Source organism: Pseudopipra pipra, chromosome 10 (assembly GCF_036250125.1).
Source record: "Pseudopipra pipra isolate bDixPip1 chromosome 10, bDixPip1.hap1, whole genome shotgun sequence".
Classification (NCBI taxonomy): Eukaryota; Metazoa; Chordata; class Aves; order Passeriformes; family Pipridae; genus Pseudopipra; species Pseudopipra pipra.
In genome coordinates, this window is record NC_087558.1 from 17,607,361 (window position 1) to 17,633,054 (window position 25,694).

The window sequence follows — 25,694 nt, forward strand, 5'->3', positions numbered from 1 at the left end:
AAGCAGGTTTTAAGTTTAGGAACTGGACCAAAAGAGGAACATTAGAGAAAGCAAAGCACCATGGCACAGGTATGAGCTGAACGAATGGGGAGTGGGCAGGGCTCAGGAAGTAAGAAGGGTGGACTCTGGAAATACAGAGGAAAAATAAGGAAACAGGGAAATGCTGAGGTGAAACAAAGTGTGTTTAACCAAAAGTATCTTAAAAACTTCAAGCTGGACCTATTCTTCCTGTGTCTGTTTCCTTTGCTGTCTAGCCAATCTCCCTTACTGGGTTTCTCAGCTACAAAATTCCTCTCTTGGAGTAGGTCAGGGTCTTGGAGCAGGTCAGCAGTAAAGATAATTGCTGACTGCTGCCCTCTCCCAGGAGCCTGGGGAAGCCTCATTCAGCCTCCCTGGCTCCAGGTGTGGGACACGGTCTGTGATGGCTTTGGTCAAATGGTACAAACCTCACCACTATGCTCTGGGAGGTTTGTCTGCACCTCATCTTGTAGCTCATCTCTTTGGGCACAGTTCTGTCCAGGACACACAGAGCTGAAAAAGCTTCATCCAGCTCCCAGTTAGGATTATCAGTTAAGCCCAGTGTGTTGGCTATATAATATATATAAATATATAAATATATATGTGTTTTATATATATATATATATATATATATATATATATATATGATTTACACATATAACACACTGTTGTTCAAATACAAAACCAGGAGGAATTCTGCTCTTGGTTAACCAGCTATGTGGCCAATATTCACATGCATTAGACACAGAGGCACAGTAACAGCACAGTCCAGCTGCTTAAGGACTTAAAGGATGAAGGCTTACAGCTGTTTCTGGTTTAAAGGACAGACACCAGCTAATGTATTTCCTGTGACTACACATCCTTCCTCAGCCCATATCCCTCCGTTAATTACTCCAGGGGAAATAACCTTTCTTCTGCTGTGCTGTGGTGGCCCCAGGCCGGCATGACTCCTTGAGCCAAGATCATGGCAATGACTTTTCCTGGGCAGAGCACAGCCAGCCCCGCGGCGCACGCCACGAACACACGTGTTTGAGCCCACGGCCACCTTGTCCTCCCGGGCATTGCCGGAGGGGACACGACCGCACCGCCAGCCCGGCCCGGAGCCAGATCGCTGTTCTCCGCTTTTCTACGAAATACGGCCTCCCGCGGCCCTTCTATTCCAGAGAATACGCCCGCCGCCTTATCCCTCCCCACGCCCGTGACGGCATCGGCGCGCGGCTGAGCTGCGCCGCTACACGGGGCACCTCGGCCCGGCCGGCGCCGCTACACGGGGCGTTACGGCGCGATGGCGGCCGAGATCCACTCGCGGCCGCAGAGCCGGCGGCCCGTCCTGCTCAGCAAGGTCGAGGGGCACCAGGACGCGGTGAGCGCCGCGCTCCTCATCCCCAAGGAGGACGGCGTCATCACGGCCGGCGAGGACAGGTGAGCCGGGGCCTGCTCCCCGCCGGGCCGCGGGGCCGGGGCGGGCGAGGGCGGGGGCCGGAGGAGAGGCGCTGGCGCGGGGGGTGCTCCGTGGGGAATCGGGGTGGGCGATGTCACTGTGCCAGGAGGCGCCCGGCCGTGACTCCGTGCCTGGAGCGACAAGGAAATAGAAAGCAATAAGAAACAGCCGGAGCTGCGGTTGCAGGGAGGGACTGGAGCCTCATCAGCTGCGAGGGAGGAGCGGCTCAGCGGAGCCCGCAGCCTTCCCCGGCCCGCTGTGTTCGTGTGCCGCGCAGCCCCTGCTCGCCCGTGTGTGCAGACGGGCTCTGCGGAGGGTACGACACAACCAGGAGTGCGGGGATGTGTTTCCCTCGGCCTTCAGCCCCGCCGGCTGGGTCCCTTGTAGTGTGTCGCTGCTTCCCCCTGTGCCGGCAGAGCCGGAGCTCCCCGAGCTGCTCCAGCCGGAACGAGCCCGCTCCGATGGCTCACCGGGAAGGTTCAAACCTGCTTCGCCCCGGCTGGAGCAGCTCACGGAGTGAGGTGGCAGAGCGGGGCGGAGAGGGAGTGATGAGCAACTGAGGAGGATGGTTTCTGCTTGGAAGGGAAAATGCCTTCAGCGCCTAATCCTGATCCGCAGCACTGGCTCACACAGCTGTGAAGCGCCTGCCACGGCAGCTGGTAATGGCATTAAGCCATTCCATTCAGTGGAAACGAGAAGCAAGTAGCACAGAGGGGTTGTGGCAATGAGAGTGGTGAGGGGTCTGCAGCGTAGCGGTGAGAGAGGGAATTTCCCCCGTGCTGTGTGGAAAGTGAGTTTTAAACGTTAAGAGGGATAGAAGATGCTCCTGTTTAGAACCGGTATCAGTGTCTTAAAGAAGCATGTTAAAAATAAGAAAGTGCACTCTTTGAGGTGTAGCTTGGTGGAGGGATAATTTTAAACTGAATTTGCATCAATTTTTGCATGAATTCTTATTTGAATAGCCTGGCCTTGTGAGAAACAGGAGTGTGTTATCTGAACTGAGTTTTCTGGCATTTATTTTGGGTCAAAAAGCACAATCAGACCAGTTGGTCGATGGCTAGTTGGTTGGTCTCTTCCCTTCCCATGGAGATGACTTTGTGCAGTACATGTTTGATAATGGGTTTTGGATGGGACTGGGCAGCTTCCTTTTTATTCCACTCTTATGTGTGATCGTTCTGGTATCTTGGTGCTGTGCAGGGTGAAGTTGGGATTTAGGTGCCAGCATGGGCTGTGTTCAGTTCAATGTGCTTCCTGAAGGAGAGAAGAGGAAATAGCAATTTTTAAGAGTTCCTATCTGAGTTAAACCTGCACAGAGTTTCTTGGTGCAGGCTTGCAGAGCCTTGCCTGTGGCAGACAGTGCCAACCTTTAAACCTCAAAGTCTAATGCTGAAGGTCAGCAGCCTGCATGTTTAGACTGTCGATAAGAGCCAAGGATGCAGCTGCATCTTTATCTGGGCAAGTTTTGATGTCAGACACAGAGCTGTGTGAGGAGAGCAGAGGCTGCTGCCCACGTTTGGTGTGTGTAATGTGAAGTGAGGCTGTGGACTCAAAGCAGAATTCATGTCACCTGCCTTGCGGGGGGAATTTACTTAGATCTTTAAACTTTCAGAAACTGTTGCACTGTTATTACCTCTAATCTGGGATACCTCCTACAGTACATCAAGCCTACTCACGTATCCTTTACCTACAGTTTAACGTGTTGTCAAACTTACTGCCCTGTTTGTTCACAAAAGTGGGGTGTAGGTGTTAATGCTGTGTAACTGATTATGCTGCTCACAGCAAGCAAAGTACAGAGTACAAGGAGCAAAAGAGCTGCTGTGTACACTAAGAGTAGGGCTAAAGTATTTTTTATTGCACCTTAATGCAGCTGAGGCTGTCAAGTATTTCATAATAACCAGTCAGAGGAATGTGTTTACAACTTAAGTAGTGAGGAAAACATTGGTGCACAAACATTCTCCAGGATTGTTGTAGATTATTCTCTCATTAGAGAAGTTGTAGTTCTTTCTATTTTAAATTATATTTCCTGGAATGAGAATTAACAATTCTATTTTTTTTGAGAATACAAGAGGTTCTGTAGTAGATCTGTGAATGCCAACACAGAGTCTAGGGTTTTTTTAAAGTTTTGAAGATGAAAAAGGAAAGAAGAATGCCATCAGGAGACAGTTAGTTTTCCCAATCTGATTTTTCAGCAGGATACTTGCCATCTGTGGAGCTTTCTCAGAACTAATCTAAAAAGGACAATCAACTCTGTGTCCCTGTCAGCATCTTGCCTGACCCTGGCTCCAAGACAGTGTTGGGAATTGTTGCAGTGTGTCCCTCAGCAGACAGATAGCTAAGGCTAGATGTGTGTTTCCCAGCTGTATTTGGGACTGCTGAGGGATGATAAGCTGTGTGCAAGACCCTAAATGCAAGATGAAGGTAATGTATTTACCACAGGCTAACAGGATCTCTGGAGTCACTGGCCCACCTGAGTGATGCTGTTTGGTGACCATCACCAGCTGCTTACATTGCAGTATTAGGTTTTGCTGTTTTTTGGTTGTGGAACTTAAATATTGGTCAAAACACATTTTAGTGTACAGAAATTCGATAAAAACTGTCAGCTGCAAGCTGTGTCCTTGAGATTCCACTGCACTGTGATTAAACCAGACTCCTAATGCTGTTTTGGGAACAAGGTCAATATCAGTCTAAATACTTTTGATTTATTTTAACTACCAGAAAGATGCAGTCTTCTGTTCTTGCTAGGAAAACAAGAACTGTTTTAGTTACTAACTGTTGGTAATTGATTTCAGATAGGAAAGCAATTGCTGCTGGTTTGAAGGTGTTAGGAAGGTGCAGAGCTTGGAACAGGGCTAGGGTAGCTGTGTAGTAACTTGCAGCAGTGCTTGTATTGTAGCAGGTTTGGATTTGCCTGCTAATCTTTCATCAGTTCTTACTCCCTGACATATGTGCAGTTGGCTTTTAGAGGGCAGCTTATGTAGCACGAGCACAGACACTGTTGTGATGCGGGATTTTCTCTGCTCTCAAACCCCAGACTTTTTCTCCAGCACTATTGGGTGCTTAATCACCCTGTAAAAGAAACAGCAATCAAGAACAATGAAAATTCTCAGAAATTGGTGAGACCACACTCAGTATTGCTTGAAGATAGCTTTTGTGTGTGTTTCTTTATATTACATTAAAAAATCCAACCGAAAAACTGCTTTGAATGGCTCTTCTATAAATGTGCATGCTGTCCAGCTGAAAGCAACTTCTGGTTCAATACTGAATGTTAGGGAAGTTTGAAGGTCATTTTTAGTCTTGTTTTGTTTCCTCCTGCCACTCTCAGCTGTCTGAGTCTACTGTAATTTAAAAAGTATGTTCCTATCTCTGGGTGCTCCTTAATGAGTTTCAACATTTTTACGTCCTTACCGAGACCGCTGTCAAACCAACCTGTGTCTTTCTAGGCCCTTAATAGGAAATGCTTAAGGAAAGGTGAGTGGTAGCCAGCTCTTCTCAGGCACTGAGCACAGGACTCCCCAGTAAGACCAAGGTTTGAGAAGAGTGCTAAAGACTTTAGGGTGGTTCTCACGATAAAGCAATGTTGCAGTAGAAGGAGACTGTGGGAGCAGCATTACTGGAGGACTTCTCTAGTCCTTTAAGCTAAGAACTAGTATTTCACAAACTAATTTGTCCTAACATAAGGAGATGCATCACAAAAACAGGACTGTATGAGAGAGAATTGAGGAGAAGTGGTATTTTGGCACAGGTCACTTGCTGAGTGAAATGATCTCTTCAAATTTTGCTCAGTCAGAGCTTTGTATAATTAGATATAAAGCTGTCTGACAGCTTATCTTTGCAAGCATGAGGCGAGTGTAGTCTAAATCTTACTTAAACTAAAATAAGAAGCTTTCAGAAGTTAATTTTGCTAACTCTTGCAGCTATTTGCTTAGGCTCTTGACTTCAGTGAGGGACTGAAGTTGATGATCAGTGCAGAAATTATACTTCCAAGAAACAATTTCTTAGAAAAGCCAATTCTTTGCTTCCTTTACTCTAGTTTAGTATCATTAACTGCAATACTGAGAGGAAGAAAAATCTGCTTGTTGAAAAATCTGCAATGGGTGATCTCAATCACCATGATAACCCAGTAGTCTTCTTATATCGAAAATAATTACGTGACTTTGGCTAGAAGTGAAAGAGCTGCAGTAGTAAGGGTGGAAGCTACCATCTGGTGAAGTTGCTTTACAAAGCAAATTAAAGGCTGATAAAAATAAATAGGTGGTAACTCATGCTACTGTTGGCATTTGCATCATAAGAATGACTTGGAAACATTGTTTTTCTGATATTGTCATGTTACCAAGAAATAGCAAATGCTCTTCTGAAGTGTTAACTTACTGACATAAGGCAGGGTGTCGATTCTTGTAAAGAGGAAGTGATAGCTTTTAAGAGACAGTCTTAATGCAAAATATTTAGTGGACTGGATTAATGGACATATGTCATTGAACTGGTGGAAAAGTGACTTGATTTAAAAGCTGAAAATTATTGTTTTGGGGCAGTGTGTACTCAGCTGTATTGATTTCAAGTTTTAGAAAAGTAGTACATTAAGGGTGGGCATTGTTTGCTTTATTTTTGAGTGGTTTTTTAAACAAAAGCCCTGAAGTGGATTGCAAAATTAGAATGCCACCATTGTATCTTCAACCTGAAAAGTTCTAGTCTTGATGCAAGATAACAGTCCCCTGGTGTGCTCTTTTTGTTAAACTCTTTACTGTCAATCCTATATGATGTTTAGAAAAAAAAACCCCTAGTATTTTTCTAAAAAATTCTAAATACCAGGCCTTGTATTAGCTAACAGTAAATAGAACAATGCATCTCAATGAAGTCTCTTGACAGTGTTTCCAGGTACGTATATTTACAGATCATTTAGGAATGAGGAAGTTGGATTTAAACAGTAACAAAAAGGCAAACAATGGTTTGGAGAGGAAATTTCAAGTAGACTTAAAATAACCTGAGCACTGTCTACATGTGTGCTCTTAACTTCTTGATGTAGAGGCCCTTCAAACGTGTCTGTTGTAGGAATGTTTTTAATTGACAATAGCTTTCCACTTCCTTGCTGGTCTCTTATATCCCTCCTCCCAGGATTTGACAGTCACGAGAGCAGTGCAATGCTAAGTGTTCTTAAGACTCTTTTTCCTTTTCTTCCAAGGGGTGATTCTGGAAGGTTGCAAACTAAAACCAATTTTATAAAGAATCTTAGCATGCTGTCCAACTCGTCAGCTTGTTTCAGTTTTCATTTGAGTGCCTCATCAGTCCTGTTCGTGTTTAGGCCAGAGGAGCAATGCAAACTTAAAGCAGCTAATGTTGTTTGTTCTTTGCATTTCTACATGAGGGAGTACAGGTGTGGCTTAGTGGAAATAATACTGACTTAGATTTGTTGTCCTCTAAGAATTCACACATTAATTAATACTTGGGGATGCAGATGTCAGTAATATACTGGTCTGGAGGATTAGGTGCATCTCTTACTAATATTCAGTGTCTGGCTTGCTCAAGGCTGAGTTGCACAGAGAAGCTCTGAAAATGAAAAAGTTCAGACTTCCATAATGACATGATTTGCAATTTTTTAAAAACATATCAGACACTTAACCTGTTATAAAACAAGCTGTGTTTGCACTGCCAAAGCTAGAAAGTTTCTGCAACTTGAATTTGACTTGCATCAGCCAGAGCCAAGGAGGGGAATTAAAGGAATGCAATATGTAGCAATTTTGAGGTGAACTGAAATAGCATTTCCATTTCATACTTACTGAAACTCAATGTATAAATAGTCTTGAAGAAGACTCTTCAGAATCCAAGGGTGCCTATTCTTAGTACTATTAATCTTGTTAAGTTAGAGTAATATTTGAGTGCTGTTATTTCTGTTATGTCATTTCTCAATTATGTTTGAGTAGCACAAAAGCTTAGAGGGTTGGAGGTGATACATAAGTAATGAACTGGTTCAGATGGAAGGGATGATGCACTCACAGCTGGCTTCTCCCTGCTCTTCCCATGACATAGAACAATACGAGTGTGGCTGAAGAGAGACAGTGGACAGTACTGGCCCAGCATCTACCACACCATGTCATGTAAGTACAATACTGGAGATGGTAAGTGGTGGCCAGGCATACCATGGGTTTTGTGCTGTGTGTGGGAATACCTCCTTCCCATTTCCCCAAGTGCTGGAGTCCTTCAGTCATCTCGATTTTGGGAGCTTTGCAGCAAATCTAGCTCAGACTTCAATTTGAAACAAGGTGCATAGTGGGCAAGGTCTACGGCAGCTCTGTCAGAACCACACCCTTCACCAGGGTGGATCTGCAGCTGTAGGTGCCTCAAGTGCTGGCAAATAACTTGTCTGCCAGTTAAGTGAGCTTTTCAAACCACTAGCTCAAAGTTCAGGCATAAGAATATTCTGTGCTTTCCAAGGTGTGCTTTTTTCTCTTTTAGGGCCCCATGTGAGATAATTTTAGTGAGCTCAAGTTCTTTAGTGTAACCAGCTGCAGATGCTGTTGCTACTAGCTCAGCTTTCAGCCTGTGTAAAATTCCTCTTGCTGAGTTGCACCCTGTGGCAGGAAATTGTAGTAGTATATCTGGGTTACAGTAATGTACCCATCCTCAGCTTCACAAGTGGGAATTTAACAATCTTACCAAGGGATGTTATCTGGGCAGGCTAATTTCTATCAAGCTACTTAAGTAGCTTTTGCCCTGAGTGAACGATTTGACTTTCTGAAAAGTCATGTGTATCCTAATACCTCTATTTAAATCACTGTAATGTACTTGCTCTTTTTTTGACAGCACCATGTTCTGCCATGGCTTATCATCATGACAGCAGACGAATATTTGTTGGCCAGGATAATGGAGCTATCATGGTAAGTTGTTGTGACTTTTCTTCAGAAAGTAGATTAGAATTGCTTAGATTGTCTGTGAGCTCCAGGTGTTGCTGGCAGCTAATAATCTGTTTTCTTCCCATTCATTTTGGAATGCAGCTACTACTATATGGCTGAACTTCTTGGCAGTTCAGCTGAGCTGTGCAGGGGAGGACTGCAAAGCAAGGGTTCTTCTGGCTAGAAGTGAGCCAGAGAGCCTCAAGAAGTCACTGAGCCATTAGTGCAGCAGTGGACCCAAACAATTGCACTTTGTCAAGGAATTATTTTAAGGGGAGTACATTAAGCTGGGCAAGGTGCCATGGTGGAGAACTAACAGGGGTTATGAACTGCCTCTGGCCAGGAATATGGATCTGCCTTTATCTTGTCATGCACATGGCACATGGATTTGTTTTCTGCAGATCTTTTTATGATGTGGAAATTTGAACACTAGCTCTAAAATTACAAGAGACTGGGTTTGTTTCTTTTCTTTCTGGGATCTCTTCCTTCTTTCTATACTCTTGCTGTAGTTGCTGTCCTTGTCCTGGAGAGCAGATACACATAGCAGAACAGAAAGTGGGTTTGTATTCTTCCACTCTGTTCTTGGTAAAGAAGGGGAATCTTGTGACTCTCAGATGTTTTAATGGTTTCCCTTCTCTATGAAAATAAGGTCAAAATAATAACTGTCCTATAAGGAGTCAGAGTATGCATGAGTGTCATAAACAGTGATTCTACTGATAACTGCTGTGAATAGTCTACACAGAACTGCATAGAACGGTGATTCCTGTGGTAAATACTGAAACTTGTAAGTTGAGACTTCTAAAATTTCATAAGCCTAATGGATCAAATAGAGAATACTCTCACTTAAACCCATCCATTATGAAGTCTCAGACATGTAAATCCTAAATACTATAAGATACAGTTTTGTTTGGTTCTGCTGGGGATAAATGAGGTCTTATCTTTTCCTGTAATCTCCCTTCAGCAAACTCAGTTCTGAAAGGATATTCCCTGTTGAAAATTCTGTTAACCTTAATTTACAGTTGATATGTCAGTGTGCTTTGCTCCAGCCTCAAAAACGGCTCTGTTTTGGTGAGATATACTGCTGCTATATAACCTTTGGCCTGAGAGGCTACTGCTCCTTTTTGGGTATCAGTGTTTATATCACTGTGGTATGTTTCCTAACAATTTCATTTTGCTTTTAGGAGTTTCATATTTCTGAGGACTTTAATAAGATGAACTTTGTGAAGACCTATCCAGGTAAACTGTTAACCAGTGTCTACACTAACATTTGTGTGAAGGGAAGGCATCTAAAATGCTTGGTAAACTGGACGCAGTCACAGATTAATCAAGTCCAGATATGCTTTAAATCTGACTGACCTCATAGCTGTCACTTAGCTGGGGATAACTGCCATAAGATAAATGTTCTGTCAGTCAGCTGAGTCCAAGTTGCAGTCATTAAGTTCACTACATCATTAGCCTGTAAGTGTAATGAGCCAGAACTAGCGAGTTCAGATTTTGCTCTTCAGTTGGAGTAGTTATACTACATGAGTGTTGGGGTAAGAGTTTTCTAAAGGTGAATTTTGGTATATACAATTTCCATCCTTTTTGTCATCCCTGGGCTTGGTTACTTCTAGCTGAAGGTAAGAGTCCTTACCCTCTCTATCATCTTAGGAAGGCAGAAGGGATGAAAAAGACCATATTTTTCCTGTACATGGGAAATAGGAATTGTTCTTGTATTTATAGAGATGGTAATTTCAGCATTTGTCTGGACATCCTTAAAAGAAATACAAAACTCAATTGCTGGTTAAAATTGGAATATTAATGTGAAAGGCCAGAAGGAAGCTCTTAAAGACTGTAGATTATGTAGCAAAACAAAGTGCAGTTTGTCTTATGACTCCCTGACACTGATAGAAGCAATGTTCTTGCTTAGGAGAAAAAGACCTTGTTTTTAAAGCAACAAAACCTCCCTTTATCCTAAGGGACATGATTGGCAATTTGGTCAAGGGAAGTACTTCCATCTTGGGGTGGGGGGGACTTCTTTCTAATGTCCACGTAACTTCTTGCTTAGTGGCACCATTCGAAACAAAGCTGGGTGGGATTTGGTTGCTGTCACAGGGGGCAGATTGAGTGCCATGGACTAGATATGCTTTCAGGTGCTTAAAAGTAGGAATCTGAGTGTAGCTTCCCCGGGATCAAGAAAAGAGGTATTTAAAGAAAGCAATTAAAGTTTTCAGATGTTTTACATTACTCCCCAGAAATCCTGGGCTAACTAGAGGAAGCTGAGGGTTTGCCTGTTCCTTAACCAGTGTGTTTTGGGTATCTGGGCTGAACTCAGCTTCTCTCTCTCTCAGGGAGTAAGGCTTAAATTAGCTGTCTGATGTGTTTGTTCTGTTTAGTATTTGCCTTCTGAATAGCTCAAGTGAACCAATATGAACCTTTTAATTCAGCCTAGTCACAAGTATAATAGTAAAAAAAAAAATCTTCCTGAGCATTGCTTAGATATCATCCTCAACCTCTGTCTCTCTGAATTAGAATGTAAGAACACATCACTTTGATTTTTGGGAAAAAATAACCAAAATCTTTTTCTTCTCACAGCTCATCAGAATCGAGTGTCTGCTATTACCTTCTGCCTGGCATCGGAGTGGGTTATCAGCACAGGTCACGACAAATGTGTCAGCTGGATGTGCACCAGGAGTGGGAGTATGCTGGGGAGACATTACTTCACCTCTTGGGCTTCATGTTTACAGTATCCTTTGAAAAATGATTGCTACCCTGAAAATGGAAGAGTACCTTTAGATCAATTTGATCCCTCCTTTATGTGTAAAAAAGCTAGAGTGACATCTCTTGCAACCCTTACTCTGATTAGAAGTTTAGCACCTTTATTTCTCTTAGCGGTTGTTAGATTGCAGAAGTGACTGTGAGTTGCGCAAATCAGTGTGTACTACTTCCTAATTTTGAGGTGTTTGTCTGCAGCATCTTGTGGAAGTGACTAGTAACTATCTATAGCCTGGCCTGCATTCTTCCTAGGCAAGTCACTTTGTTCAACAGATGCCAGTGTGCATTTGAGTCCTTCTAGAGCATAAAACATCATGAAAACCCTTTGGACTGCTTTGATTTTTCTGTCTTTGCTCATGTTAATATCTTCTATCTTTAAGCTGCAGGGTATGTTGAAACTTTATTCACTACTAGTAGTAATTTTCTGTGTGCAGTTTGCTTTTCCACAAACTGCATTTAACTGCAGCATTTGTAGCTTAAATGCTCTGGTTGTCCGTCCAGCTGTATAAGTACTTCAGGGCATTCTTTATCCTATGTACAAGACTTACAAACCCAGTAACTTAAAGTGTATTTCACATATCAAAACTTTTGAGCGAGTTAAATACTTAAAATCCTACAACTATTTTGTAGCACTTGTTAATGGTAGCAGTTTAGATGTGGCTGGACAGTAATTGAGATACTGGTTGATGTATGAGGGTTAATGTCAGTAATGTTTTAGAAGTGGCAAGATTCAAGGATGAAAGAGGTGAACTACATCGCTTGAAAACATGAAGGCCCCTCTGGAATGGCTATGTAGCTGTGTGGTGGTAAGAAACTAGGAAGAAAGGTAACTCATCAGTTGCCAGCAGCATGTCTGGCCTTCTGTGGTCTCCCATCTGTGCAGACTCTGCCTTACTGAAGAGCTGACAGGTTTGTACTGTTGCTCTTTTTTGCTATCTTTTTGTTGTTTTAGAGTTCTGGTGGGTTGTGTCCCACAAAACATTTCATGTGCAGTTTCAGTTCGTCTCAACTGAGTGCAGCACAGAATGGGGTTAAAGCTGGAGAGTGTGTTGGAGACCAGCTAACAGAACAGTGGTGAACAGTCTGAGCCTCACTGAATTCAGTGAGTTCTGTAGCTAATGCTATTGCAAATAATGGGATGGTTTATTATTGAAATGGAGAAAAGAATATGACCTTTTATATCAAGATAAAAATAAATTTCCGCTGAAGAACTTGACATTTGAAAATGCTTTGGACTTGTGTTTGGAAGACCTAGCTTTCTGATATGTGTTCTAGGTGCTTGGTCTCCCTATTGGAGGTTCCTTAGCAGTTATTTGTTAATGATTCTATGTGTAAGCTTCTGAATAACACAGCAGAGTGCCTATTCTTTACTGGATTAGTGGGGATAATGCAAGTCTGAACTTCCAATATGAAGAAAGGATCACATGTTCAGGGACTTAGAGGATTTGTTGAAAGCGAATTGTTTATCTCAAGATTCTGAAGGCTTAAGAGGTTTTAGAATGTCATCAGATGGCAAAGCCTCTGCATTTTCACTTAAAGCAGTGGGCTTTTTGTTACACTGTCTTTTTAAAGTTAGCCTTTTCTGTGGCATACCAGAGGCTACTTAGTTTGCTGTTGCTTGTGGTTTTGTGTGGCTCCAGGAGGACACCTAAGTTTATACACAGCTCTTAGGTGATGTGGTGTCAACTCTATGGATCTTTCATAGCTCTTGCTTTTATTCTGAAGAGCAAAAGTCTTCTAAAGGCAGCAAATGTTCTAGTTCCACTGGCTTGCTGTTCTTCTGTTTCTGGAGACAGTAGTGACAGTTTTGCTGTGACAAAACTGAGTATCACAAAACTGTTATGAGGTATAATGCTTTTGCCCAATGTGCCACCATGTTAATAGATCCCATGTCAGGATGTGGTGTGGCTTTTATGTCAGTGTTAACTGACAGACTCCTTTCTGAAATACAGTTCAGTTTTCAATACCATGCTCAAGGACCTGCACTGGTAAACTTGGAAGTGCAGAGAACAGAACAAGAAACAAGATGGTCTCACCTTCTCTGTAGCCTGAACATTGGGAGTGTACTTCCACTGCAAGATGAACTAGCTGTGGAGGGTCAGCATCTTTGTATCCTGATTTTTTTTGTCTTGAGGATATCAACTATTATAACATGGTAGAAAACTGAGGGCTTATAGGGGAACATACTAGCTAAGACTGAATGTCACCCAGTGTCCAGTGAGGTGCTCCTAATGGTAGCTCTGCACTGAAATAAGTAGCCTGACAAGTTTTGGCATCTCTTGTAGACAAGCATGAGTGTTTTCTGTAAATATATGCTAGAAATGGCCCAAATCTACTTAGCTTGCCTTAAACTAGAGCATGGATTACCTCACAGCTTTCTCCAATGGCTTTTTAAAACTTTTCTCACTCATTTTCTTTATATGCAAGTACAGGTTTACTCACACATATAGGGAAGTGTGATGAGAAGAGAGGAATCAGAAGAATCAGAAAGGTTTATTACAGTCTCCAACCTCTTTAGAAGTATTTATGTAAATATTTATCTGGCATATTAAAATGTCCTTTTCTGATTTTTTTTTTTTTTTTTGCTGTTATAGCTGACTATTTGTCATGTAAAATACTCCTTGACTGCTGTTCAGATATGATCATGAAACTCAGCATGCATTTGTTGGTGATTATTCTGGACAGATCACTCTTCTGAAGCTTGAGCAGAATACGAGCTCAGTTATCACAACCCTCAAAGGGCACGAAGGTAAAGTAACTCTTTGCTTAAATCCACTTGTCCCAGATGTAATACCTCGTTGTAAACTGGGGTGAGACGTTCAGTTGCATATCTAGCTCTTAAGGATAGATTTGGGATAAAAAACCAGTCCAGGGTAGTAGTAACCATAAGCTGTACATATGACTGTCTGCTAAAGAACACACACATTCTTGCTGAGGGGAAATCTTAGCCTAATAAATCTGGACAGGTATTTTTATTATAGATGAAAAATAAAGGTAAGTATATGCATTCAGTTAAACACAAGTTATCCACTAGATGGCCACCTTTAAAAGCTTTAGTCTTCTTAACTTAGAAGAGAAAGGATGAAAATGTGTTACTTTGTGGGGCTTTTTTCTCTTTTTTTAGGAGACCTTGTAATATGATAATACCTAAAGCAGCTTTAACAACCTCCAGTCTAGATTCTAAAATACCACTTAATTCTTCTCTATGCAAACCTTGCTGTTCTGATCAGTCTTTATGTTCTAGTTCAATTTCCTGTGTTTAGCTGAACCTAAGCTATAAGCAAGAAATCTAGAGAGCTTTTTAGAAACAAAAATGCCAAGTCAAAGGCAAAGGTCTCATCCTGTATAGTATAGTTGTAGTCCTTGTATCAAATGAAGAACCAAATGGTCTGTAACATGATATAGAGCCACTGTCTGCTGTAATGAGTGGCAAGAATGCAAATCACAGAAGAATGTGTGACTTAATTATATGCTGAGAAAAATAAATAAGACAGTGCCTTTTCCCATGTGGTACTGCCAACTTTCAAATCAGTTGACTAGTTTGCATTTGGGTAGGGTTGAACTACTGGGTCATGAGTCTCTGACCCACTGGAAAAGACTGCCTTGTTTAACAGCTGTAAGTATAGAGTAGGCTTTGTTAAAGCTGAGGAGACTCCTGATTTACAGATGACTGTGAAGTGATTAAGCTGGTTTGGAATGCGAGAGGCAGGTTGAGATTTTCAAGTGATAAATGTCTCTTCTGCTTTCAAGCAGAATTCCAGATTGTTTCAGTTAAGAGCAAAATAATTCTCTTGGCCCTAGAGACTCCTTTACCTCTCTATCCTTTTGCACTAATCTGTTCAAATGCAACTCCTTGGCAGATGTTCCTGTTAGTCTGAAAGCAGTATGTGTCCTTAGCAGTTCTTATAAGTGCAGGTTCCACCCATTGGGTTGTGATGGACTTCCAAGCACCAACTTCAGCAATAGTGTCTGCATAGCAGACAACTTTGGCTTATGTACTTCCATATGGGGATTGTGACCCTTAAAACAAGAATTGATCCAGAATAAAAGATTATTAAATTTGAGGGGCAGAAACGGGTTTCTCTTCAATTGGTATAATATTAGCTACTTCATCTTTTTTTCCTTTTTTTTTAGTAAATCAGATTATGTGTAACTTTTTTTCCTCCACAGTATTACAGTATTTGTGTAATATTCTCAAGATCTAGTAACTCTGAACTTAAATGGCATCTAGTTCTTCTCTGAGTGCACCTGTGTTTGACAGACTTCAAAAGTCTGATTTCATCTTGTTTCCTTTCTAGCTCTTGCTAGATGGGACTTCATAAGCAAGCAGTGTTTGCTTTGCAGTTTAAATGGTTTTAGAGTTTGTTCTTCAGGTTAGCTTCCAGAATTCACCATATTTTACAGCTTGCTTTGTATAATGCTGAGATAATACTCAAACTACTGCCTTTTGTGGTGCAAATGCTATTCCCAATGGGTCAGTCTGAAAACAGTGCAGCCCTAAAGGCGGCTAAAAAAAATCTCTTGCTCCAGAGCATTGAAATGGACTGATTTGGGTTCTAATTACCATTCATCTTGCTTTCAGACTAACAAGGCTTTTGATGACAACTGAACAGTGGAAGGATGCTTTAAAGGGAAGGATCTCTGCAAAGGAATAAAATATCCCAACTTCACAACTATAGGTGGCATAAGTGACAAAATTACTCCTTTAGTCTCCTGGCTACATTACCATGCACATGAGTTTAATATAAAACTGCTACTGTCAGATGACTCATTTCTTTCTCTGACTAGTGTAATGCATAGCCAGGCTGGGCCTTCTGAAATTTAGTTTGTAATTTAGTAAGTGGTGGCAGATTTGCTAACAGCAGCGAAACTGTGACTTCGTTTCTTATTCCAACTATTTTAAGGTTGTAAATATTTATGTAAGGGAGTTGGTTTACCTGTGAACACTGCATGCTGTCCTGCAACCACTGACCAAGCACCTTGCTGAGTGCTAGACTAGTCTCTGCTCGGCGAGTGTTCATACTTTTCGTCTTCCAAAGCTTACAAAGCAACCTGGCAACTCTTAAAACCACCTACCTAAATACAAGGGGCAGAAGGCTCATAACTCAAACTTTCTGGTTTATGCTTTATCTGTCTTCTTAGGGACATTCTGTTCTGTTGTCCAGTGCTCTTTCCCCTCTCCACCAGGACTGTATCTTGCTGTTGAATGTTGTCCTTTGCCTTAAGGCTTTCAATATGTCACTGGAATAAGGTTTCACTTTAGTGCTCCAGAAGGGCATCATTGTGCTGGGGAGTCAGTCCCTTACATCTAACTGCAGAACGTTCTTTCCTAGGGAGTATTACTTCCCTGTGGTGGGATCCTGTTCAGCGACTGCTCTTCTCAGGTGCCTCTGATCACAGCATCATCATGTGGGATATTGGCGGAAGGAAGGGGCGAACGCTGCTGCTCCAGGGACATCAGTATGTAATGGTGCCTTTTTTTTCCTACATGTTCAGTAACGAACACAGAGTCCCAGGAAGACTAAGTAGATATTCGAATCTTTGTGAATAATGGAGAAAATATCTTTTTGCAGAACCCTGAGGACTTTGAGGGAAGAAGGATAATCACTACTAGGAAAGCATTACTGATAAATCTTTTTTCTTGCTCGTGTTTGATATGTCCTTATTACTATAGTCTAGAAGTAATATAGAAGTAGTTTATAGAAAGAAGTGGATAAAAATCCTAAATCACCTGGTTTGTCTTTTATGTAAAAATTGGATGTGTCTGTATTACCTGTGAGGGTAGGGCTAGAACCTTAATATATAAGCATGTTCGTGTACCCGACTAGAATAAGCTTCAGTATGTTCCTGTTCTCTGTCTCTTTCTATCAGTGGGGTGATAAACTGATTGGCTAAATTACAGGGGTGGTCTCTCAACTTCAGACAGTGTGTCACATCTCCCCTGTTCTGCAGATGAGATAGTTAGCTGCTGTATTTAATCAACCCTTGATTTTTACAGAGACCCAACACTAGCTGCCATTTTTAAATGTAGGGCTCTAACTCAGTCTGACAGGCAATTCACCACTAAAGATACATTCTACTTAGAAATGCACTGGTGGTAGAGATCTTGTTTGTGTTTAAAGATGTCTTTGTATAGCGCATTCTCCTCATGTCTAATTCATAGATGCCTCCATCCACCTTTGATCAAGACTGATAGCCTTAGCCCTAGAACTCTTGTTAAATATTGAGGATTTAGTTTTATGGCTAAAGAATTAATACTGTTTACAAAAAAAGTAACTGAAGTCAGTAGCTGGAGGACTGCTATTACTGCTCCCTCCTGTGTCCTGGTGAAGACTTATAACAGTTAAGTTTCTCTTCAAACATCACACTTAGCATCAAACTTCACACTGAATGGGAAAGGAAGTTCTACTGAGAAGCAGAATGACTTTTTTAATTCAACTTAAATGTTGCAAAGCTGTTTAATACTATTGAGATCCTTTGTTTAGTTTCTTAGGGTAGACTTTTATTTTGCCATGACTTTATTTAGGATTAAATTGTCTTACTGGTAAATGCATGCTTTGCTTTGCAGCTACAGACTGACTGTGATTTGCTAGCAAAAGTGGAAAGAAGCTCTGTCTGCTTCTTAGCTGCATCTTAAAACAAATATTTCTCTTTATTTCTCCAGTTGTCTCTGTTTTGATAACTTGGCTTTCCTTGCCAACATAGAAGAGTATTTGCGCACGCATTTGGAGCCAGTTGACACTCAGCACCTGTCCAGTCATCCTCATAGCTCTACTCAGCAGACTTAGCAAACTGTTTGGAAACCAGTTTTGCCGTCCTAGATAGCTTTACAAGGATAAATCAGGGTTTGCTGGGAAACTAAGCTTTGTTTAAATGCCTTTGGTTAAATAGTGTCTACTTTGTTTTCAGTGACAAGGTGCAGGCTATCTGTTACCTCCAGCTGACACGGCAGCTGGTGTCTTGTTCAGCTGATGGAGGAATTGCTGTTTGGAACATGGATATCAGCCGAGAAGAGGTAAATTCATGTCCTAGGTCAAGAAACTATTTTATTGCTCTTGAGCAGTTCCAACTGTATGTTGGTAATAGTGTTGGTAGCGTTGGCAAGTTTTTATCTTCTGTTTAATGTGTGAAATTAAGATGAAAAGAATTGGAGGATATTCTGTTTTTCTGCTAGAGGGAGCCAGAAAGGGGATTGTCTTCCCAAAAATGCTTTTAAGTGAAAACTGCTATTCTAAGTAACCGAAAGAAGCAATATGGAATATCTCATGTGATGGAGAGGCAACTCATTTCCTCTACTCTCCCTCCCACTCCCACACTGGACTTGTTACTACCCTTTACAGTATTTTCCACTGTTTGGGGGAAGGAAGAGAATACAATTGAGGTTGAAGATTTAGGAACTGGACATCTGGAATCAATAAATGTTCATGGTGAGATGGTGGTGCAACTGAGAATATTCTTGTTTTCTTACTGTCAGTGATGAATGTATGTGAATTAAGGAGAAAAAATGCTTTGTTGTTCCAGCTTTCCTCCTGTCAAGTCTCAAGGAGAATTGCTCATGAGGTCTATAAAGTTGTATAGAATATACATGTTCTAATTCAAGTCTATGTACTAAAAATATTGTGCCTCTTTCTATCCCTTACAAGGATGCTCAGTTAAAGATCTGAGAGAGTTGAGATGTGTGAAAGCTCTATTTTCATTTGGCCTAGTCCATTTATGGCAGGAAAAGTATGTGGGTGTGAGAAGGGTTGCTTAATGAAGATGTGGGCAGGATGGAAAATGCAAAGGAGTTCTTAATTATTTCGAACTGCAATCCTAGGAAAACAAAGTATAGTTATGGAGAATTTACTTCTGGATACCCCCCTTCTTAGAGGGGATAACTGCCTCATAGCTTCTACAACTTGAATTACACTAGTCCTTAAAAATCATCTAGGCAATCAGAACAGCAGTCTTGGAATGCCTGCAGCAAGTTTAATAACTTAGATGTTTGAATGAGGTTTTTTTATTGAGGCAGGAACATAAGATATTGCTGTAGGCTTAAAAAGTGTAGGAGGTGTGTAGGTAACAAATAACTGTAGTCTTGGATTCAGGGTTTTTGTACTAAACTTCCTCTGTACTATACCCTAGGTAATCTATTGTTGTAATGTTCAGAACTGAGCCAGGGCATCTTTCCAAGTAAAACTTTACTTTTTCTTAAAACAAACTTCCTTGGCTGTTGTATGAAGGAAAACAATTCTGATTGCTTGCATCTCTGCTCTTTTGTAGGCTCCTCAATGGCTGGAAAGTGATTCCTGTCAGAAGTGTGAACAGCCTTTCTTCTGGAATATAAAGCAAATGTGGGACACAAAGACGATAGGGCTGAGACAGGTGAGATGGCTGGTTTGAGTGCTTAGTTATAATTCAACACTTAAGCAAAATGTAAGCAGAAAACTGATAAAGCCATTAGATCTTTTTGACTGTTGATATTTTTGCTGCTTTGAAGTGAGGGTTTATTGAGAGGTTATGGCTTCTAGGCAGCGCTAAGACATTTCCAAGTGTTGCACCAAACTTCTGTCACAGGTCAAAGCAGGCTGTGCTAGGAGTGTTCTGTTGAATTTCTCTGGATATTTCTGTGCACTGGAGCTTTGAACAGCTCAAGTGTTGTGTAAAGTGGCAAACAGTGCCCCATAACTGAGCAAGGTGCAGCCTAACATGTTGTAGGTGCTCACTTCAAGGAAGCAGTAATGGCCCTGCTTTTACTGCGTGACAATGTGAAAGCTTTCCAGATAGCCTTTTGTATGGAGGGGCTGCACAGGCACCAAGAAATTCATCTAGTTTTGGCTTTCTTAGACTGTTATTTCCTTAGTTGCTTGTTCAGTCCACTTTTTCCCCTTCTCCCAGAAGAGGCTTGCAGAAGGAGAAGAGGATGTACACAGAGAATATGGAGATAAAACCATTAATGGCCCAGATGACTGTTCAGAACTTGAGAGTCCTTGGTCTTTGGTTGAAGTAACAGAGCATTTCCTAACAGGTTGCTTTCTAACAGGTTGCAAAACAGAAACTTTGTTGTTGTTCACTGAACACTTGGTAAAGGTGGTCAGGGGACACAGTATAATGATTTATTTTTTTGCTTTCTTCTTCCTTCATGAAGCATCATTGCAGAAAATGTGGGCAAGCAGTGTGTGGCAAGTGCAGTACCAAACGGTCCAGTTACCCAATCATGGGATTTGAGTTCCAGGTCCGTGTCTGTGATTCCTGTTTTGAGTCCATCAAGGATGAAGAGTGAGTATTAAGGACTAATAAACTGAGGTAGTACTGCTGGGGTGCAGAAACACTTGTGCTTGGTCCACATCCACACACAGTGCTACAAAACACACCAAGCTGACTCTCTGCTAATAGGCCACCTTTGCCTTGGGCACTCAGAGCACTGGGGTGGCAGAGATCCCCCAACTGGCTCTGCAAGCTCATTTGGATCAGGTGTGGTATTACAGCTTTTCTGTCAGCTTTGTACTTAAAATTGCTAAATGGCTGCCTGACAATGCATCACAGCTGCCAGCATGTATATGCATTAGGTCATGTACCCTTATTGAATACTATTTCTACTGTTGAATACTATTTCTACTAATACTAATATTCTTCACAGCCCAACATTATTTTCCCCATGCAAACAAATCAGGTTAAACATCATTTGCTGTCTTGTCATTTGCTAAACTTGTCTTAGCAATGAAGAAATGCCTTTTTATCTTGATATGAACAGAGTAATGAGATGTGACAATTTTAAGGGCGTTTGGGGTTTTTTGTTGTGGTGTTGTTGGTTTTCTTGGTTGTTGCAGCTTTTCTGTTTGGGGTTTTTTTTGGAAAAGTGAGGTGCTATGCCCTAGTTGGCTCACTGTAGCCAGCAGGAAAAAATGTAGCTGAGCTTGACTTTATTAACCAAGAGTAGGAGTATTTGCTAATGCAGTGTCCCACTTCTGCTCTAGTATTATTAACAGGCTGCAGAAGGCCAGGAAATGTCACACCTACACAAGCAGTGCCTTACCATGACTTGCTAATTTAATTCTGTCCCCTTTAATATGGCACTGCAGCTCCCAGGATTGATTTATTAGTACTTGAGCAACTTAGTTTTCTTTTAAGTTTATTTTGCACTGCTATAATGATGCCATGAAGCTTCATCTGATGACTGGCTTTCATTCCAATTGTTCCTGTGCAGCCGTACTTCCTTGGCAACCTTTCATGAAGGAAAACACAACATTTCACACATGTCCATGGACATCTCCAGAGGGCTAATGGTGACCTGTGGGAGCGACCGGATTGTGAAGGTATTCCTGCATTTCTTAGAGATATTTAATAGAGAGTTAATTTTTGTATATTCTTTTTTCTTTCTGACAGCTCTTGTTACAAAACTATCTGTTGTGGGCAGCAAGAACTGTATTTATGTCAGGCTGTTCTTCCTGCAGCTGAATGACAAATTGACCTGTAACTCCCCTGTATGGAGCGTAGCTCTTGGAACTCATTACTGTTGTGTCTCTAGATGAACAAAGCAGGCAGGAGAATCTGCCAGCAGCCTTAAAGACACAGACCTGATGAAATGGGCAGGTGCCTTTAGTCTGAGCTCCATGGCTTGGAGCATGGCCACTAAAAGCCCTTGTTACGAGATGAGCTCAGATTGATATAGAATCTTGGTGTGATTAAGCTCAACATCTGCCATGGATATCAGAACTGAGACTGTCCCAGTCTGTCCTTGTTTCTGTGTAAGCATGTTTGTAGCAAACTGCACAGCACTTCTTAAAACAGGTCTACAAAGAAGTGCAAGAAGACTCTCTTGACCCCCAAGTTTGGCTTTTGGTTTGTAAGGCTGGTATAACTCTTTATGGCATTTTCCTCAAGTATAGTTTATCAGGATTTGTTACGTCCCGGGACATCTTTGTTTGCTTCTATGCCTCTTACAGAAAGCCCTGTTAGGTCTTATAATGCTGTATAATTCTCCACAATATTCTCTTCCAGATCTGGGACATGACACCAGTAGTTGGTTGCAGCCTTGCAACGGGCTTCTCTTCCCGCTGATCTCGTCCATGGCAGGTTTATGCACCTTATGTACAGCAATACGCACCGAACGAATGGAATCCTCCTCGAGAATACTACCACCAACACTGGTTGCTTGATTCTTCTCCTGCTGCTGTTCCAGGATGGACAGTCACCTTTGTAGAGCACGGCTTTTCTGTTGGGCTCACCAGGAATCTCCTTGGTGCCGAAGTGCGGTTTCGCAGCCTCTCGGACTAACATGAAATGGCTTACCTGCAATATGACACCTCGATGGAAGGACCTGTTGTTTCTCAGTTTACATATGTAGTGTTAATGTGCTATCTCTGCTGATATATCTTGTATAGATACCTTGTAGCTAAAACATTATCAGAGTAAAATGAGTGTAGTAAATTCAATTTGTGCAAATAGCAAAATAACTTATTCTCTCTTCCAAAAAGCAGTTCTGTCAAAATACTTTTGAGCAGTCACTTGTCTAAACTGCCTCCAAAAGGTATGTTGGTTATTCCTAAGGAAGGAGGAGATACTTCAAAGTGGCGGGTAGCTTCCTTCAGATGAGATAGTAAGAGAACCTTTTGATCACACAAGATTTCCTGTATTGGCTTTCTTGTAGTGTTTGTCTTCGAGTTCAGTTGTTAGTGAAATCACTTTTGTGGGACAGCTGTTCTGTAGCTGGTGAGTCTTCAAACAGTCCTGGGCTCTTTCTGTAGTCTTTTAGCATAGCTAATAAACTTCTGTAGTTCTTGTGAACATGTGTAGCCCAGCTACTCTAAAGAGAGGCCGTAGGTATCAGCTATATACTTTGATAACTCTATAATGCTGTTAGAAATGGGAGCCTAAACAAATCTGCCTTGTTAAAGGTAATGGCTAAGAAAAAACAGCCAGCTAAATTTTAGAAATTTTTTCCTGTGGAAAGGCTGTTGTTTCTTTACTGTTAGGGAACCTGTCTCTGCTCAAGTGCAGCATAAATTCAAATACTGTCTTGGTGTTGCTTAAAACAGATAAATACTGAGCAATAATTACTGAAGTACAGAACAGCTGCTTTTTTCCCTGCTCCTAGGTCTGTTAATCCTGAGATATCTATATTGATCCTTTCCTGTTTCAAACCTGAGAAGTATGAAGAAGAGCTGGGAGGCTTTTATGACTGTGCAGTTGGCACATACAGGAAATAACTAGTGAGATATTGTCAGTTAGCTGGTCTGACAGTTGAGTGAATCTCTGCATTTATACTCTGTAAAGAGAATTTATTTTGTAACTTTGAAACCTGAGGTAATATGTCACAGAGTTTAGTCTTGGAGCTGTTTAGATTTGTCTCAAAACAGATGCATATGTGTGAGGACAGAAAATGTGGGCAGGTCAGCTGGCCTGGAATAGGTAGTGTTGCACAATTATCAAAGGTAATAGGCTCTTTCTGGCAGAAGAGTTAAGGGTTAGACTGTCTTTATTTACAGCAACAATCAAGTGGTGCTATGAGTGTTAGTGAATTCAAGTCCTAGGTGTGCAACTTGACACTAATAATCTGCATTGGACCATGCTGTAGGCCGAAGTAGATTTAAGATCGTTAATACGTCATAATTCACTTTAAGCCAAAAATCTGATAGTCTCCAAAGGGCATTAGAATCCAGAATATGCTAGTTACTGTTACTTTTTCTGCCTTTCCATGGGCCTTCTCTGGAAGTTTTGTGAAGAGTTTTTATTTGCTAGCCTTATTGGGCCACTGAAGAATAAACAAATCCATCTTTTGTGGGAATCCCAAAACTTGTCTTGCCTTCAATTCAGGATTTAGCACTTGTCACACTGATCTGATTCAGCTCTTGCTACATGCTGTATAGCTTAGGTTTTTTGGGAAGGTTTATTTCTAAGCTATTGAGAGAAAATCAGCTTGTACTGGAAAAGCAGTTGCAACTTTCTGCTTTGAAGGCCTTCACCCTTCTAGATTAGGAAGGAAACTGAGTGGTTGTAAGGGTGAATAAGTCCTGATAATGCTCTGCATTCACTTTCAGACTTGTTCCTATCTGACTCTGGAGGAGAATGGAAGCCTTCTTCCTTGCAGCATGTAAGGCAGAACTTGAGTTATAGTGCTAGAACTGTTAAAAATCCTACTGTGGTAGGTAAGGAAGATCCAGGGCATGAATTAAACTTGGGGATTGAGTAACATTTTTCAAACCAGACATTCTGAAACTTACACCAATGACACTGAGGTGTAACTCCTTTGCAGCTAGTACTCCAGAGCCTCAGCTTTTTTAGTTCTGATTAGTCAAGGTACCCCTTGCTCAGCATGCAGCTCCCCCTTCCCTTCCCTTCCCTGTGAATACTTCCTTTGCTTCTTTACGTTTTTGCCACTAGATAATATATTCTCTACCGCCTAAGGAATCTATTTTCTATAATTGATATACTTTAAGATAGTGTCAGTTCAGATATAACAAGACAAATATGGCCACTAAATCATTAGCCTTTTAAGTATACTCTTGGTGTTGAATGAGTAATGCTTACAAACCACTAAAGAGAGAATGGTTTTGTTTATAAACAACTGTTTTGAAGGCACACACTCTCTCCTGAAACTGAACATATTCAACTCTGTTAGCTCAAGTGTGCAATTACCGAGAAGCCTTGATTTGAAGCATTACTCATCTCGCTTGTGTAACCTCCTCCACTGGAGCAGGGAAGGGGAGCAAAGGGTACTAATATGTGCTAATTCTTTACTAGTTGTATTTCTGTACCCTGCATAGATAAGAGATGCTAGATAATTCTGTCCTTTGCTCCTTCTTGTCTGTTTTTTAAACTTTGATTACATGTACAATAAAATATTTCTTGATATTCACTTAGTCTATTTGGATGATCCATTTTTTTCTTCCATCCTGTGAAGGTACAACCCCCATTGAATGCTCTGGCTCCTCTTTTACATGATGCCTGTCCAAAATCTGGGTTGATGGGACAGCTTGTCAGGTGTGTTGCATTGGAGCTGAATGAGCTGCAGCAAGTTAAAGGCCCATGATGACCTAGTGTGCTGAGAGACAACTGCTGCATGGTCCCAGTTAGGGATGTATAACCTTATCCTGTGTTCTGTTTGCCAGCTCATGTAGACCTCTTCTCTGGTCACCTACAGAGTATCAGAGGATTAACCTCTTTCCTGAGATCCCTTGGACCTGTCTAAGGTATTAAAGAAATGTTAATTTTAATGGGGTGAGCAGAGTCTACAATATGATACATACAGAGGTTTTCTAACTAAGAATGCATAGTTGATCACTTTTCACGTTCCTTATGTTGAAAACTTCATTTAAATTTCAGATAGCTCTGTGCCACCTTTTAGTAACTGAGGGTTCTTTTTGTGGTGTTGACCTTACTCGTTGAAGAGATTTCATATGCTAGATGAAGGAAAGGGACAGATTTTTTTGTTGATCAGATTTCAGAAGGAAAGCTGTCTAAGCTTTATCTCTATAGACAAAGTCCTCAGTGCTGAATGGCCTGGCTTACAGTGAAATGCCATGATCAAACTACAGAAAATGATGAATTCTGCCAGCCTAACATTTAAAACACTTGTTTTGTCATCAACTAACCATCTTACAGTGAGTTGCAACGTG

General features: G+C 41.4%; 1 protein-coding gene across 1 annotated transcript; it reads left to right on the forward strand.

Annotated features, from left to right (window-relative positions):
- The first annotated feature begins 1,223 nt into the window (after positions 1 to 1,223).
- WDFY1 (WD repeat and FYVE domain containing 1) lies at positions 1,224 to 24,934 on the forward strand. Its single transcript, XM_064666537.1, has 12 exons — positions 1,224 to 1,440; positions 7,481 to 7,548; positions 8,255 to 8,328; positions 9,525 to 9,579; positions 10,918 to 11,068; positions 13,734 to 13,846; positions 16,431 to 16,557; positions 18,007 to 18,112; positions 19,360 to 19,461; positions 20,225 to 20,355; positions 21,284 to 21,392; positions 22,078 to 24,934. The coding sequence occupies exons 1-12, from the start codon at positions 1,304 to 1,306 to the stop codon at positions 22,135 to 22,137; spliced, it is 1,233 nt and encodes a 410-aa protein (XP_064522607.1). The 5' UTR covers positions 1,224 to 1,303; the 3' UTR covers positions 22,138 to 24,934.
- Positions 24,935 to 25,694: the final 760 nt, after the last annotated feature.

Bases quoted from the DNA above. Each gene is read 5' to 3' on its own strand.
- WDFY1 (XM_064666537.1), top strand. From the start codon at position 1,304: ATGGCGGCCGAGATCCACTCGCGGCCGCAGAGCCGGCGGCCCGTCCTG. The intron at 13,847-16,430 runs GTAAAGTAACTC...GTTCTTTCCTAG, and splicing joins AACCCTCAAAGGGCACGAAG to GGAGTATTACTTCCCTGTGG. The intron at 20,356-21,283 runs GTGAGTATTAAG...GTTCCTGTGCAG, and splicing joins GAGTCCATCAAGGATGAAGA to CCGTACTTCCTTGGCAACCT.